General features: G+C 40.1%; 1 protein-coding gene across 1 annotated transcript in view; it reads right to left on the minus strand.

Annotated features, from left to right (window-relative positions):
- Positions 1-7,920: 7,920 nt before the first annotated feature.
- Positions 7,921-17,805, minus strand: part of ano2b (anoctamin 2b) — a gene marked incomplete at both ends in the record, with an annotated part of 81,890 nt that continues 72,005 nt past the window's right edge. Inside the window, 2 exons of the mRNA XM_083935021.1 lie at positions 7,921-8,289; positions 10,288-10,393. Coding sequence (XP_083791147.1) covers positions 7,921-8,289; positions 10,288-10,393 — 475 coding nt within the window. The remainder of the gene's footprint in view (positions 8,290-10,287; positions 10,394-17,805) is intronic.

Genomic DNA, 17,805 nt, shown 5'->3' on the forward strand with positions numbered 1-17,805 from the left:
CTCGTGATTGGACACAGTTGCTGCTGATGTTTGCATTGTTAAATGAAACAGTTACTGTAAAACATACGTGCACTTCTTCCATTTCCAATCCAAGGAAAATTCAATAAAATCTGCTTAATATCACATTTTCTAAACGAAAATGAGCACTGGTCAGACCAAAGAAAGATTTTGTTCATTTTCCAGCCTAGTCACCTGACAAAATGTTGACATTGATACATAGATATGAAAATTTTTGGGCATCCTCTAGAGTCTGTTTGAGTAGGGAATCGGTTACATCGGTTCAGGGTGTGTTCAGATTTTACATATCTGTGGTTTGTAGAAATTTTCTGAAAACTGCGTTGGCATTTTCTCATCCAGCTAACGTTAGTAAAGTCAAAAGTTAAGATTAAACTAAATGACTGAAAGAGGAGGGAGTTTGCTAACGTTAGTAAAGTAAAGTCAAAAGTTAAGATTAAACTAAATGACTGAAATGTCGTCTCTAGTGGTCTAAAGAGCTCAAAATGATTAACAGATTTGTTTACCCTATATGGGACAATTACCTATGCATTTTCATACCAGAAGATAGGACAGACAATTGAATCTTCATGTTTGCAATGTCAGGAGGTTGTTGGGTTCATACATGCACACATACACTTCAGTCTCCCAACACCCACTGTGTGTGTGTGGGCGCTAACCACAGCTAATTTTTCTGCAAGAGGTTTGCGGTTGCGTTCAAATATGGCCTCACAGTACATGAAGGAAAAATACCTGATGTTCCATTACCCCCCCCCCCCCTCGCACACACACACATACATACAAAGATCAAAGTCATAAACAGTTATGCACATAGTAGGTGGAGATCAGTGATTACAACAACAACAAGACTTTAACACTGTGTTGTATTATAGAGTGTGAAATATAATTAATTAGCAAGCAAGCAGAGAAGTAGTTAAATGCAGCTCAATTCAATAAATTATGGAAATAGCTAAAAATAATGACTTAAAGGCACTCTCTGTAACTTTTCAGAAAACCCTTGACACTGGTGGCTGTGAACTGCAGTCAGCATCCTATTGCCCGCGCTAACATTAACAAGCAAGCTAATGTTAGCCAGCTGGCTGTAACTTCCTCCGCTGCATGGATCTGGTGTTGGTACTGTATAAGGCATTTTCCAGTGGCAAGCCAACAATCCATCCATTAATCCATCGTTCTTCAACCGCTTGTCCCCATCGGGGTCGCCGGGAGGCTGGAGCCGATTACGGCTGACATCGGGTGTGAGGTGGGGTACACCCTAGACAGGATGCCAGTCTATCGCAGGGCACATAGAGACAAACAGAGACAGACAACCATTCACACCTACAGGCAATTTAGAGTCATCAATTAACCTAACACCTGTACCGTCTTTGGACTGTGGGAGGAACCCGGAGAGAACCCACGCAGACACGAGAAGAACATGCAAACTCTACACAGAAGGGCCTCATCCGGATTTGAACCAGCAACCCTCCTGCCATGAAGTGACAGCGCTAACAAACACACCACTGTGCCGCCTGCAAGCCAACCAGTCTAGCGCCATAAGTTTGGAAGAATGAGCTGATATGATCCACTCATGTCACTATTTTGATACGTCAGTTAACTAGCAGTTTGTCCACATTAGCAAGCAAGCTAACACTAACCAGCTAAAACCACAATATATTTCACATGTAAGTGTTTCCTTTAGGATTTTTATCAGCACTGGGGAAAAGGGTTTTGTTACAGGCCTACAACCCCAACACAGCCCGCGGACCCTCAGCCAGCCTAAACCCCAGCACAAAGGGTCTGATCCCAGCCTGCTCCGAGTTCAACTTCCTGACTGAAAAACTAGTTGTTGTCGTTACAGCACAGCCATCAAACTTAGGTCCATCTCCGGGCCACCGCTGAGACTCCATTTAGCTATCACTTGTCTGTAGGTGAGCATGAAAAACCTTACCGCCTGTGTGAGTGTCGTGGAAAATTCATTCCTACTCCTTTAGTAACATAACAACCCCTTTGCCTGTTGTCAATAAAAAAACGACTAAAAAAAAATAACAATTCAAATAGTTAAATGCAATGGATTCATGGCTCAACAGTTAAATGAATGGATAAGCAGTTAAAACACCAAGCTGCTAGCTCTTGCACCCACAAAACCATTAAATGCCAGCTATCCCATCTATACATTATTTCCACATTCACAGCTCTTATTTCAATTCTAAAAAGATGGAACACAATGCACTGTGTAGGGGTCACAGGCAAGTCGTCTTTCCTTTCTACTGTCAGATGTATGGGGCCTTTCTTCCTTAAAACGGTTCTGAAAATAGCATCATATATGGGCACCATGTCTAATGTGCACTGAAAAAGATTCAAATTCATTTAACCATTTACTGTTCAAGACAAACATTCACTAATCATGCAGTGGTGCTTAATTATCAACACACATTCACTACGTACCTGTTGAAAATGATGTAAATCATGTTTTGAATTAAAAGCTCAAGTGTCATCGATGAAAATGAAACCCATGTCGTAATTTCACTGACATTTCTCTACAATCATTTCCATCCCCATAATAAAATGTGACAGCTCAGAAATTCAAATCTTCTTACAGGAAACGATGTCAGTGTTGCATTCAGGGACATGTGGGAAACGTCAGAGAGCTCGTGCATGGCCAGACCACAGAAGACTCTACACTTGATTTCATGCAGTCGACAAAAACTTAACCTTTTAGAAAAATATAGTTCCAGAATGACCTGGAGCAAAATAAAGATGTGCTTTTTGTCTTAAGAGTGGAATAAAAGGGGCCCATAAAAACACTGTATGGAAAAGAATAACGGAGGCAGTCAACCTGAAGCAGCGCTCCACTGTGACCCGTGTGCTTGTGTGCGCACTGTTGAACCTGCGCTCCGGCTCTGTAGCGCTCCTGGCCACCACGTTTAAAAGCGATAGCTTGGCATCACAAATCACCTGTACATTTATCGAGTGGTAGTTTTTGCGATTGATGAATGCGTTATCATTCATGGATGGTGCCTTCAGATGCACAATCAGTTGCTCCAACCACAATTTTTATTTTTTTTATTCGGTTTTAAGAATCCGTTTTGATCTGTTCTTAATATGTGACTGCTTATGCTTAATGACAACTGAGGTGTGTTAATTATTTTCAGCCAGATTTTGCTGTGCTGCACCGCAAATCCACAGGCTTAAATGTGCGTACACGATCTCAGACCTGACATGAGATTTGATCGTAGTTCCCGCTCACGTCCAAATTGATAAATGCCGAAGTTTGCCTGGAAATGGTTGTACGCACATTTTTCTGCCTTACGTTCATTTGATAAATGAGGGTCACTAACTGGACAAACACAACTAAATATTGCTAGTGTCTCAATAACAGAGTGCGAGTGGTAAAAAGAAAAAAAAAATTCTACAACTAAAAGACTAGAAAAAGAATTAGTGCACAATACTGATTACCTATTTAAAGCAAATAAAGAGGTGTAGTTCAAAAACTGTGTGAATTGTTGTACCTTAATGTTCAGGAAAGAGCTGTGAGTTTGCCAAATATGTCTTGATTTATCATTCATGACATACAAAAAGGTATCCAAAACCACTTTAAAGGGGAGTTTTTTTAAATAATTTTTTTTATCTATGATTATTTATCTGGACCACTGTTTTCTCATGCATTTACAGTATGTGTGTGACCACTGCCAATATACGTCCACTAAAAATGCTTGTTTTTGCCACTGACACCAGACCAGTCTCAGATTATTATCATAAGTGTTATTATAGGGTTCAGGTTAAAAAATAACAAAATACCCTTTAAGTCTAATTCTCCCATGTTGTGAAACCAATAGCCATAAAATGGTTCAAAGCTCTTTGTGCAATGAAGTGGTTAGAGATTAAATCAGAAGTTATTTAAAGCAGTATAAAGTAATTTGTAATCACTAGGGGGCAGAAATACTCTCAGCTTGGATATTCCATTTTAGTTATATTAAAACAGTACTGCGCATGTTTGGCATGCAGGGAGCAATGTGAGGATCCAAACTGATTGAAAAATGTGGGTTAAGTATTGACTGTTTTTCAACTTTTACTCCGGGTTTGGTTTTTAGTAAGTCAAATTATTATTTTTTTTGGGTGTAAAAGGACTTTAAAGGAGACATATTATGCTAATTTTCAGTCTCATACTTGTGTTTTGGGCTTCAACTAGAGCATGTTCACATCCTGTAATGTTCAAAAAACACTTTATTTCCCTCATGTCTTCTATTCTCTGTCTGGAAAGCTCCCTTTGAGTGTCATTGCAGCCAGGGAATAACTGTAATGGTACTGTCGTGGTACTTCCTTCATAAAGTATAGCTGTGACGTATCAACTGTACAGAAGTTTTGATACTTTTACAATATTTATACAGCACTTTCACCTGCTTTTTAATAAAAAATTAAAAAAAGACATGGAAATATCCCTTTTTACAATATGGGACCTTTTAATTGTATCAAGGTTTCCTGGCTTAATAAGTGTATTTTCACAGGATTAAGCATGTTTAACACAGAATGGTCAGTCAAGTTGCACTTGTATTTCTTTTTTACTAAAAGGGAAGCTGATACAGAACAAGGCAGGGTGCACAACAGAAGATGACAAGATTCATCCCTCGACCAGCTGACATTTTTGTGCACCTGGTCTACTGGTTGCCAAAAGAAAATTCCAGGCAAGACCAACCAAGCTCAGTCAGTTTTTTCTTCATTCTCAACTCATCTGATGCCAAAAGATAAAGAGTCCACAAGTAGAGAAGCCTACAAGATAACAGGCACCTGAGATGACAAATATGATATCCATTTTTAAAAAAGCATTTTATATCTGTACATGTAGGAATATTTTAATATATTGCTATCAACCTGGTGGTGATGCCAAATTCTAGCAAGCACAGAAACCTGTTTCAGCCTTGCATGTTTATTATTTTCTGGGGAGTTTTCTTGTGGCCAGGTAATCTCAAAAGGACTAACCAGTCAAAAGCAAAACACAAAACAAATCCAAAATAAAAAAAACAACAGACCAATGAGATAAAAGCAAACAGATCACCCAACATGTAAAGAATTATTTCATAATCCATCGAACAATCATGTATTTAACAAGTTCTTCACCAGTTTAAGTAAAGTGATGATGAACATTTCTCTTCTTAAATTACAAAAACACCACTATCACAATTTTCCTTGTCATAAAGTCCATGTGAATACATTTAAAGTTACCACAATGTCCTAACCAAGCATACATACAGTATGTTGTGTTTTGTGTTGTATTGAAAATACAAGAGCAGTTACAAGGCCTCTGAAACAGTACTGAAGGTTTACAGCTTGTCGGCATCAATGACGAGGTCTGTTGTTCCAAGATGGTGCACATTCATTTCAAAGAAAGTTGCTCTCCCGGTGTATAACCCCAAAAGTCTGCATACCACTTCTTGGCCAACAGGACACATTGGCAGCAGGACTGACACTTCCACACCATGCCAAGTCTCATGACACATCCATTGTTAAGTTGAACTGAAAAACAGCTGGTATATACCATCCCTTTCTTACCCCAACTCGGCACATTCAACTTGTCAATGCACTGGATAGCCCTGCGTGTCAAACTGTGACGCTCCACTACAGTCACTGTTTTAAATAGGGGAACACGTAGATAACGTCAGTTCAAACAAAACTACTTGTTTAGGTCTAGGCAACAAAAGCTCAGGGCTAGGAAAAGACCATGGGTGGGGTTAAAATAAGTGTAGTTGTAACATAACTATAGTGATGCACGGGACACAAAGTTTCCTGTAATTGTTTGACCCATCCACCACCTTGACCTCCTCCCTACACAGACTTTTTCACTTTTAATTCTGGAGCACTTGCTCTGAGTTACTATTCTATGTTGCAGTGGATGGATACAGTTGAAAGCTTGTTGTGTTTAACAGGGTTACACTCAAGGTATCAAACGGCAAGGGCTGTGACAAAGGGGCGGTATTTGACGCCCTGGGAATGAAAACAGCTGTATACAATTGGTGTTTGTTTTGACTACTTCTTTGGTCAAAATTAGAATGACCGCAAATTAAAATTTTAATGGATGTTGTACAATATCTAATGTAGGCACTACATGCTTCGAAATATCACTTCAATTCCAACAGACCCACAGACAGTTATGGCCTAGTTCCATCTGATTCTGTAATTTATGGCTTAAGGATGTTCTGTTGCTGGGAGTTTTGACACTCTGTTCATTTACCACAACTTAATATGGACCCATGACAGAGACAGCTATCGCTAGCTAGATCCCTATTTTCTGTGTGCGGCAGCTGCGGGTGACTGCCAGTGTAGATGTTCCAATAATTTGTGCACCATAGTTGACAATTATTTTTGTAGCAACACCAACCACAAATGTTGATCAATCAAGGAAAAAAATAATTATCCTTTTTTTTTTTTAAATCGATGATTATGTACACTAGCTGGGGTATAATTATAGCTTATATTTCCTTGCACAGAAAGTAAGAATTCAAATTTCTGTTTGACTCTAACATGCATAGGCTAATTTAATTAAAATGCTAATAAGTAATTAACAAATATACAGCAATAGGTAGATGGTAGGCCTATGTAAGCTTGCTAACAAGCCATTATCTACTGTCTAAACATAAAATCAACCACATCTATCAGTGATTAAATATCTGGTTGGCAGTCAGAAACAGATGACCCAGTTGTACAGAAAATATGTTAACAGTCTGTGTTTCACGATAGCTGAAGACTTTAAACATGGCTACCTCAGGTTGCGTGACACCAATAAGTTATTTTATGCAGGACACTGCTCTATTTGAGCAGTAGTAGGCTAACCCCGATTTATTACTTACCTGCAGTATACAGTCTGGTATTTCATAATATATGGCCAATGGAAGTATTTGTGCCCTTGAGATATAAAAGCAGTGAGATAATTCTTATAACTCACTTCCATTCACAGTTTGCTAAAGAGTTGGCTTTCTTTTTGCATTCAAAAGTTATTGAATGTAGTTATGAAGTCATTCTATACACAACTGACAGCTGTAAAGTCCATATGGCTAACAGGAAAAAAATTTGCTTCACAGATAATCTATATCTAAAACAACAGCTTAGACTGTCTGACTATGATCTATAAATGGCATGCAACAGTGTGCCACGATGGCATGTGCATCCGTCCATCAAATATGTAGAGCGGGTTGTAGAGCAACAATGACCAGCAGCTGTGTATTGACTAATATTACGATTTTTGTGAAGTAATAAAATGGTTCAAAGTGATTCCTAAAGGAGCAAAATCAGCTGGAACACAGTAAATGTAAGGTGTACAGAAAATGATTTGCTCTTCTAGGAGGCTCCTGTGTGCTTTCAGTACCATGTATTAAAAAGTACATGAAATGTTATAGCTGCTACAAATTCTGTTAAAGACAAAAATACACAACGAGCATAAGCAAAAGAAGCAGGAAATTCAGACAGTCCCAGCCCTTGTACTGAGCCAATGTCAATCAGTCTGTTGTGTTGAATAAGAGTTCATCATTTTTAATAAGTTCTTATCGCCAGTCTCTTTCAGGTCCTTGTAATATTCGATTGCTCAACCTAATACTGTAATTATTGCTTGTCTACGCTATGAAGCAGGTGTGCCTCGCTAAATCATTTATTTTTACCAAAAAGTAAAAATGAGAACACTTTATCAGGTGAACAGTCGGCGCAGATAGAAACAACACACAGACACTTGTCCAACCAGTGTGGACATTGCACATTCAACCACACTGACCAATGAATTCAACTTTCTTCAAAATTATGCTGTGATTTTTTTTTTAATCACAGCACTACTGTGTCAGACACACGGAAAGACACAGGCAAAAACATTCACAGACTGAATCCCCCGAGCAACATGTTGTCCAGTCCTGAGGCCCAGCTGAAGCACCCCTAGAGATGTGTGTGTTACACTGCTGTGTGTCTCGAATTCTCATTTTCATTTCTGGGCGAGGGGGTGAACTGGCTGAAGCTGGCGGCCCTACACCTCGCCCTCGGCCCTCCTCCTTCACCAGCCAAGCCCTGCGTGGAACCTGGGGGTAGAGTACTGTAACGGCCCGGGATGGGCAAGCCTTGGCCCGGGTGGAGCGTGTGGCTTCCTGGCTGGAGTGTGGCATCTTTAGAGAAAAGGCTCTGGATGAGTTGGAATTTTTCCTTCTCCTCCCTTAAGAAGACGTCAACCAGAAGCTTCTTTTCCCGTTTGAACTGCTCCACGATAGTTTTGGGAATGTCAGGGATGCCCCAGGCCACTATGAGGCTGAGGAACATCACCAGATTCTAAAGGAGGGAGAGAAAAGGAGAAAGAGATGTGTAAGAGAGGAAAAGATGAATGCATATGAAGACAATTAGAAGGACCACAAAAGTGTCAGGTGGAGGACTTTTCGACTTGGTTTCGACTTTATTAGTGCTCTACTGGGTCTCAACGACAGTTGTTGGAGCCACAGGAGGCCATTTGTGAACAGTTCTTTGCGGTTAGATTGTTGAATCTCCTGGGAAGGGATGAAAGGGCAGCATTGTATTTGGAGATAAGTGGTGTCTCAGACCTCCTCCTCTGTTTAGCGATGGTTTCTCTACTTTTGCATAAATGGCTTCTTTTACTCCTCTTTCAAATGTCCACATCCCGGACAGAGCCTCCTGTGACTCCAACGGCTGTCGTTAAAACCCAAAAGGGCACTAACAAAGTCGAAACCAACTTCCCACCAACGACTGTCACTCCAACGACGGTCATTGGGTTCCAGTGACATCATCTGCCTTGTGAAAGGTTAAATACCTGGATATACACACCAGTTAGTTGGACCAGTCCCAGCCTGGTGCGATGCGAACATGAACTGATGAAGCCTCTTGGATGAGAGGTGAAACATCTTCCTAATAACCAAGTAGTTGCTTTTGACTGAAATTGCTTTGGTGGAGGAAAAAGTTAAATTTGATTTCTCTTTTGAGTCAGTGAAGATACAAGGAAGCTAGGATTGAGAACACATATCTGTGTATGAACCACTTTGATGCTTATTGGTTATCTTGTCTTGTCTATTTGGGATATAATCATGTCCCAAGTTTGGGAACTACAATTAAGCGTAATGTAGGGACCTTGGGTATGTAAAAATCTATAATGTCACTATGGATTTAGTAATGTACGTTTTTTTTAACCTATCATTTTTTTTTACATTTCTGCCAATTGGCACAATTAAAAATACTAGTGCCATGCCCATTTGGAATGCGTATTGCTTGGCCCTCAGAGGTACTGCTTGCATTGCTTAAAGAACGGCACATCCGATGGACTTCACATGCAACCCTTCTCTCTCTTGGGCTCCTAAGCAATACATCTGTCAAGTGTGAAATTGATTGGAACAGTTGTTGAGATATGTGAAGGACAGTAAAACAGTAACTAGTTGATGTGGGTAGGGCAGAGCGGACTGTTGGCCCCTCTCTTTTGAACTCCTGTGGAGCTGAACAGTTTGTCTATTTGTTATTTTGAAAAGGACCTGACTGACACGTGCACTAGCATTAGCTGGCAAAGCTAAAGCGGGAAAATGCAGAGCTACCCCGCTCACCTATTTTCCCCTTTTAGCATTTAACTTAGCGCAATGCCTTTTCAGTGAAACGATACGCTGGTTTAATGATCAGCTCTGCCCTCTCGTCAAAATATGGTCACGTACGGTTTAAAAAACCCCGCCAAAAACGCAAACTGGAGGTCTCAACGGTAGTCCACAAACCAGTGAGTGATGTCACGTTAGATAAGCCCATCTCTTATATACAGTCTATGGTCAGACACTTCAGAAAGACTGAACTGCAGCAGTAATGAAGGCAAACGTTTCCAACAGTTCAGTCGTTGAAGGACATTTGGTAGACATATGGAAAAGAGGCAGGCAAACAGATGGATGTTTATCAAATTCGCTGTTTGCTAACTGACTGAGGCATCTGGTAATATTCTCGATCATAATGAGAGGACATTGTGATCCAAGTAATTAGAAAAGACTGGCTAGACCAGTTACTTTCTCTTTATGATGAAACCTGTTCCATTTATCTGCAGAACACCACAGAAATGACACAATGCAAAAGGCAGTGTGGGTGCTGTGAAGTATATTGCTGAATAATGAGAGTGATATATTGGAAAACTGCAGATGTATACACCTGTTTAAGACCTCTGACTATTCTCTGTATGTCTGTAATCAGTCAGTTTGCTTTGCTCTTTATGTTGTGTCTTTCCCTCTGTTTTAAATGTCTCGACCCCTGACACATAAATGATCAGCTTATCAACAAAACACGATGAGTTCATACCTGGAACAGTATGACGAAAGCCAGTCTAGCAGCTAAGACACACCAGTACTGTTTGGAGAATGTGTATGGATCTGGAGACCAGGGCGGCTCCCTGTAGTCTTTGTACCTGGGGGAAAAAAAACACATGTAGAGATTATGGATGTCATATTCATTTAGTTTTTATGTTGATCCATATATCAACGAATGAAACGAGGAGGGTGTTTGCTGATTGATGGAGATGCAGTGCAGAGTCTGACATCCTTTCCTCCTCAATCCTGTGAGCGGAACTGATCTCTCTTTACCTGGCTGACACTTGCCCTCATTAAGACATCCACTCAGCTTTGGACCCTACTCGAAGTGCAATAAACTTTACTTCCTCTCCTTTGTTTTCTTTGTAGTAAACATTCTTTATTATTCTGACAAAACACAATAAACTCAAACCACATGTTGAGGGAACGGCTGAGGGCTTAAAACGAGGACAAGGAATAGAACAGAGACAAGGAAGTAGAGTAGGAAAGAGGAAAGGAACAGAGGCGGAAGAATGAGTGAGACACGACAGAAGGAATGACAATAAAAGTGGGAAAGAGAGAAGATGGGGCAGCTTTGGCTCAAATATAGAGCCTGTCATCCTTCAACCACAAGATTGGGGGTTTGAACCCCTACTACAGCATCCTGGGGAACAACACTGAACTCCAAATTGCTCCTGACAGTTAGCCAACACCTTACATGGTAGCTTGATGCAAAAAAGCTAAAAATTAGAAAAGGGATGTATAAATGCAGTCCATTTATCAGAAGATGTTTAGCCTTGAAGAAGGTGAGAAGCTAAAACAAATGAAAATATATGTAAAACTTCTAGAGCCAGACTTTGGTTAGTTATAATGAAATTAGGTCAGACACAGTTTGGTAAAGCTTTGTTGTCTCAAAAAAAAAACAATATTGGTTCAAGTAAAATTTTGTCGTAAGTAAGTATCGAGCCCTTCCCCACCAAAATTAGCATTAATAATAATACAAAAATTCTGGTTTGTCACATTCAATGCCACAACGCCCCACAAAACAGGGTATGTAAAGAGTATGAAGCAGCATGAGGCCAGTGACAATGTTACAGTGGTACCTCCTTTTTTAAAATATCTCTGTTACTTGTTCAGTTTCCCTTACAAACTCGATGCCGACTAATTTGGAATGGCGTCCACGTTTTGCGCAGAGAAGGACTTTTTGGCTGCGATGACCGACAGAGGTGACAAGGTCCATAAAAAAAGATGGAAAATGAGCCCGTCCACCTGTGTGTCATATTTCTATTACTGCCGATCAGAGCTTAGGGCGAAAATAACCTGTGACTACTGCAGAGTCGCTTGTCCCAGGAATCAATGCAGATTGTAACCTTTCCCACTAAAGACAACAGCCAGACGTTAGTGGGTGTTGGTGTTTTTTTTGCAAAGTGGAAAGGAGCTTAAGAGGGTGCGTGGGGGTGTGTGGTTGTCTACGACTTGTTACTAAGTGCACAGACTGCAGATTTAATTTTAAGTGTTTCATTACCAGACCATTAGAGGCCATAAAAAAGGCCAACATGGTGTAGTAATGTTACTTGTGGCAGTTGGACTATTCAGGCACTAGAGCTGATTCTGTTGGCTGCAGTGCAACAAGAACGGATCAGAGAACAAAGTGAAATGATGTCACGTTGCAGCTAATGAGCATAACATACCTGTAAAGTGTGCACCAGACTAACTCTGATGCTCTCTACAGAACTGGATAAAAACAAGAATAATGAGAAAAGATAATCTAGTGGATTTACATTAATGGACAAACATCTGTGTTCAGCTTTAACATAGAAACAACTGACCAACTTATTTTGTACATTTGTGATCAGTAATAATTTAAGCCAAGTTGATTGAAGTTTGAGCTGTTTCCTGTTGGATTCCATCACTCCTCAATAACATGAAGAGGGTCTTACCCTCAGGGTTTATTTAGAATAAAACTATTGGATGCAGTCAGTCATTCACATATGGGAATATATAAGAACCCAGCAGGATTCAATCAACATCAACTCTTCAACATTGTTGTTGACACTAGTGTTTAAGGGGAAGAGTGATGAGTCTGTAACTGCTTGAAAACCTGCTACACATAAACGAATAGAGCACGGACGATTTATAGTCTGGAAAATTTTGGCCTGTTGCAGATTTAACGGTATCAGTGCATATAAAAACAAATCTACAACAAAAAAAGATGGTATGGTAATTAAGATATGGCTTGGTGTCATTACAATACAAACCTTGTCTAGCAGAGTTCATTGTGACGCTGATCTCAGCAATGTCTATCCTACATTATTTTATAACAAAGAGACAAACAAATGGGTAAAATGTAAAGCCAACCCAGACTGAATTTCATTATGTATTTTAAGAACATACCCTTTGATAAAAGGAACACAGGAAGCTGTCTTTTACAGTAAACACACAACACATAGATTAATGTGATCAGATCAAAGTTTCAACTTGGGACAATTGACATATGGGTAAAATGGGGCTGGTTCCAAGAGATGTAAAAGCCATGTCACTAATGGTTAAAACTACAAATCAGCACAAAATGAAATATAATAACAACATATGCCACCAACATTGGCTTTTTTTCAACTGAAAAAAATATTCAGATGATTGGGACTGCTTCGGCGTCGTGTGGCCTATAGAGCAGGTGTGCTCGAGACTTCCAGCCGAGACAGCTCGTTTGGGTTTAGCTCTTCGGCTATCTTAAGTGGGGACAAAATGGTTTAACCATGTTGCAGTTCTACACTTTCAAAATGTTATCAGACTGAATGATTGAAATTCCTATATAAACATGAATCATTTAGTGGGAGTTGTGCAACTGCAAAAAAAAATATCAATGGGTTTATGGACGTGTTTTTCACCATATAGGCCAATGGTAAAACACATGCAACCCTCTGGAGTAGAAGTGGGCTCAAGGCTTTATGTTAGAGTACTTATGGGCTACACAACAGCTATTTTAAAACAGTCAGCTTTTCCCTGTGGGATGCAACATAAAATGTGCCTTTCAAGGCAATTGCAGGGAGACAACCATCTCATTGTTAATCTTAATAACGTCTTTGGGCGGAAATATACATCCTCCCAAACCACTGACTGTACAGAAAAGAACAGAGATTGAGATTTATGGACAGAGATAAGCATCATGGCACCCCATGACGCTTATCTCTGTCCATAAATCTCTTAAAGAGAATCTTTACAGGCATAAGATAAAATCAAGTAAAAATAATAAGAGTAAATATTACTTATCTTACCACATGGTCTTGCAAAAAAAAAAGAGTATAAGGAGGATCAAGATGAATATTCTGCCACACATGGAATAAGATGTTTTCTGTGTCATCATGATGACCCATTGAATGCATCGAGCATAAGGAGATACTGAATTGGCAAACATTATATAGTTCTGTTAGCACTCGAGACACTAGTGCTGTTACCGCTTCCTGTTTCCTCCACCCTATTTCCTTTTGTGAACCGTTCTCCCACAGAAGCCCCACCTGAATAGTGTGAAGAGCCGAGCCGCTAGCCAGATAGAGCACTATTGTCGTTGTTAGCCATTACAGCGCAGTCATCTCCGTGTTTGCTTGTCACGTAAGGAATGTGCTTTCATTCTTGGCCCGGACTCTGACAGAACTGGGGATGTAGGAATCACTTAACACACTGGGAAATGTCTTTTACAGTAAACACACAACACATTAGATTAATGGGATCAGATCAAAGTTTTAACTTGTGACAATTGACACACACACACACACACACACACACACACACACACACACACACACACACACACAAACACCCTGTCACAAAAATTCTTCTGAAGCCAAAAATGACGAAATTGCCCGATCATCTCATTAAGTACTAGCAGTATAGAAATAATAGAGAGGGAGGGCTAAATGTGTGTGTGCATTGTGTGTGTGTCAGCAGGGTCTTGTGGTCTCTGATTCCTTCTCCTTATACAGTCATGAGTGTGGAATGCTGCCCGTGAGAGTCAGCTCTTCTCTCCCTCTCTTTTTTCTTTGATCTATTCATCTCTCTGTCACTCCCTCGCCAGTATTTTACACCACTTTGTTGTAGGTCAACTTCCGATGTGAGCTAAACTAGAAGACAAAACCTCTCCTCATTCACGCTCCAGTCAATTTAACTTCTCTTGCCTGGGTGAAATCAAATATTTAATATTATTATCAAAGAGATGTTTCTCCCTCTTTGTCTCTTTCTGCGTGTGTGCATGTGTGTGTGTATTTTCTACACGCTCCATGTTTGGTTATAATGGTGCAGCCTGGCACCAAAAGGAGCAGCTAACTGAATATGAGATTAGTTACTTCTGTATGTGAGAGACTTGAAACGTGTATCAAGGTATACATTTACAAATAAAGAAGGGTGAGACCATTCCCATCCTCAACACACACACACACACACACACACACACACACACAAAAGCACACACAAAAGCACACACAAAAGCACACACACACACACCATTGCTGTCAGGTCAATGACCAAAGAACAGTTGTATCTTTTTATCTGTTGCCAGAACGTGCAGGTTCAATAACAATAACACTCTGTGTGTCTTTAGCCTGTTTTCCCTCTTGTTTCTATCTCTCAGCATCTCTGTTTCCACAGAATTGTTCAAAGCAGAGAATGAAGACAACAGGTCTGCATCCTGCTTACTTCGATCCAAAACCACTTCAATCCCTCTTCAGTTTATAACTTCTACTGTCTTGGTACAGAGAGAACCAAGAGGAGAAAAAAAACTGAAATCCACGATATCCAACATTTTCCAGATGGCTCTTTGACAGATTACATTTCAGAGCTTTGATTTTGGAGAAATTCAATAAAAAATCACTTTAGTTCGACCTCCTAGTAGGGATCTTAACAATGAACCGCCAATAAGAATTTGGAGCAATTATTTAAGACTATCAGTTAAACAGTTAAAAATGTAGACTTATTATTGTTTTTTTATCTACTAGTTATCTTGTTGTGCTAACTTTGCACTAGCAAGCTGCATTTTACACTCTCTTTTCAGCTAAGTTTGTGGGTGCTGGTCTGCTCTCACAACACAGAGCTATACATGACATGAGAATTTTATGTGAAGATTCATGATCCCCAGATGATGAACCCTACTGACTATGGTAATCCCCTGACTCTACCTCTTGTGCCACCATGGGGTTAATATTTTGGACATGAAGTTTGAAATTTCTTGACAGCTACTGATTGGATCACCTTTAATTTTTTGCCCACACGGTGTATCCCAATGGCTTTGGTGAACCCCTGATTAATTTGTTCAGTAATTTGGTTTCTGACCAAATACCTGCAAAACTAATGACCATCAGCCTCAGCTGTACTTTTGTCTAGTCATCAAATGATAGCATTCTAACTCGCAAAACTAAACTGGTAAACATTATGCCTGCTGAAAGTTAGCACCACTGTACGACCTCACAGAGACACATGGCTGTTTAGTCTTGTTTGAAAACTTGTAAGAATGATAACAGGTTTATTTCCAAAGTTGCCCTGATCAGCCCAGTGGTGATCTGCTGCTGTTCACTCAATCATGTTTCATGTGGAATTATCTGGCCACACACATAAAATGTTATGAATCAAGGGGAAAATTAAACATCTCGCCTCTTTGTTTTAGCATTCAAAATGGCATTCATTCATCAACAAAAAGGAAACTGGAGGCAAAGCTCAAAAATGAAGGAACACATTTGTATACCCATAAGACATCTTCATATTTCATGTAGGAAAGCCTGGCGTCTCTGATAGATTTGTACATTGACATTTATTCCTAAACTTATCAGAATCTGAATCAAGTACACTAAATAAAGAAGAAATATTTTCTACTGGTCAGAAAAGACATGGTGATAATCCATCACAAAACTCCTTGGCTATCACTTGACTTTGAGGTGATATGAGTGTAACCACAGCCAACTTCCTGTCAGCTCAGGGAACAAGCACTGCCTTGACATTAAGCAGGTAAAAGCCTGAATACTTTTTAAAGTCTTATCCCGGAAGAGAACACGATTTGCAACAAATAAAGACTTTTAATCATAAGAGTTTGTGCTTAACTTGTCCTGTTTCTTGTTTTGATTAGCCTTGATTTATCTGTTTATGTGTTCTTTGCTTTCTGTAAAGCTCTCTGGCTAAATATAATTTGATTTAAAACTACCTGACGTCAGTACATGTCAGAAATACTGACACATGGAGGTCAGCCAATTGACTGCAGATGACTTCTTGTGCACAAATAGCGTGTGGGAATCCAGGTTAATACCCTGTACATCTAGAAACTGTGTATAAGAACATTCCAGTATAAACAGTCTGTGTTTTTGTCTTTTACTCATTGTGTCATGTAACAGGAACTTTGGACAGTGAACATGGTAGCTAAGCCATCCAGTTAAAACAGGCAGGCAAAGTCTTTTGAGCTGTCTACTGGAACAATGCATTAAGAAAGTCTTTTTAGAAAGCCTGTGAATGTTCTCATTTGTCCAGGTCATCGTTATCCCAAAAAAGCAATTTCAGTCAAAAGCAACTGGACTTGGTTATTTGTCTAGGAAGACGTTTCACCTCTCATCCAAGAGGCTTCATCAGCTCATTTAAGCATCTGACCAGGCTGGGAGTGGTCCAAATGTCCGGTGTGGAGATCCAGGTATTTAACCTCTAGTGGAAAAGACCAGCTGTTAAAATCTGTTTACATTTAAAAATATTCATGATCTCATTCTGATAAGTCTTATGTTAAGCTGGAATGAGGGGTTGTGTTGATATGGTAACCCTAGCTGTGTAAAAAAAAACCTGAAAAACCTCTCATGAGATTTGTTTGCCTATGACGTACTATAACCTTAACCATTCAAAGTTATTGCCTGAACTTAACCATCTCACATATCATAGGTTAACAATCTTGACACGGCCAGTATGAAGATGCATTTCTTTGTGTTACGGCTGCGGCTGGACCTCAAACGATTCCCTAGTGTATCCCCTTCCCTGTGTTTCCCAGTGCTCCCCCGTCTGTCTCTCTGTGTCTGTCTGTGTGTGGCTTCCACATACCCTGCACATCTGTTGACAATCAACTCATCACCTTTCTCAGTCTGCTCACTTGGATCTCATAAGTTTATCAGCCTTGCAGTTTATCTACCCACTGTAGATATACACTAGATATCCACTGCTCTTCTCCCACTCATCGCCAGATTGTTGTTTCAAGACCTGTGGTAGTTCAGGCAGCCAAATTATCTTTTAAGAAAAGGTTGTTGCATGATCTTGTAGTTTTCCCTGAACCTTTTTCCTTTCGTCTACCAGGATCATAACTCGTCTGCCCTCTTGTCTGCCAGCTTCACTGCCTCTCGCCCCCTCCTGCTCACACCAGCCGCACCCCTCTAGCACCGTTCCCTCTTCCAACCATCACCAGATCCCCATTCTCTGTCTTTAGCCCACTCATCCAGACTCTCACCTATAAGTCATCTCCTATCATATCCACCTGTCTGTGTCCTGCACTTGGGTCTCTCCTGTGATCGTAACACTTTGC

This window comes from Echiichthys vipera (genome assembly GCF_963691815.1).
Source record: "Echiichthys vipera genome assembly, chromosome: 20".
In the NCBI taxonomy this organism is placed as follows: Eukaryota; Metazoa; Chordata; class Actinopteri; order Perciformes; family Trachinidae; genus Echiichthys; species Echiichthys vipera.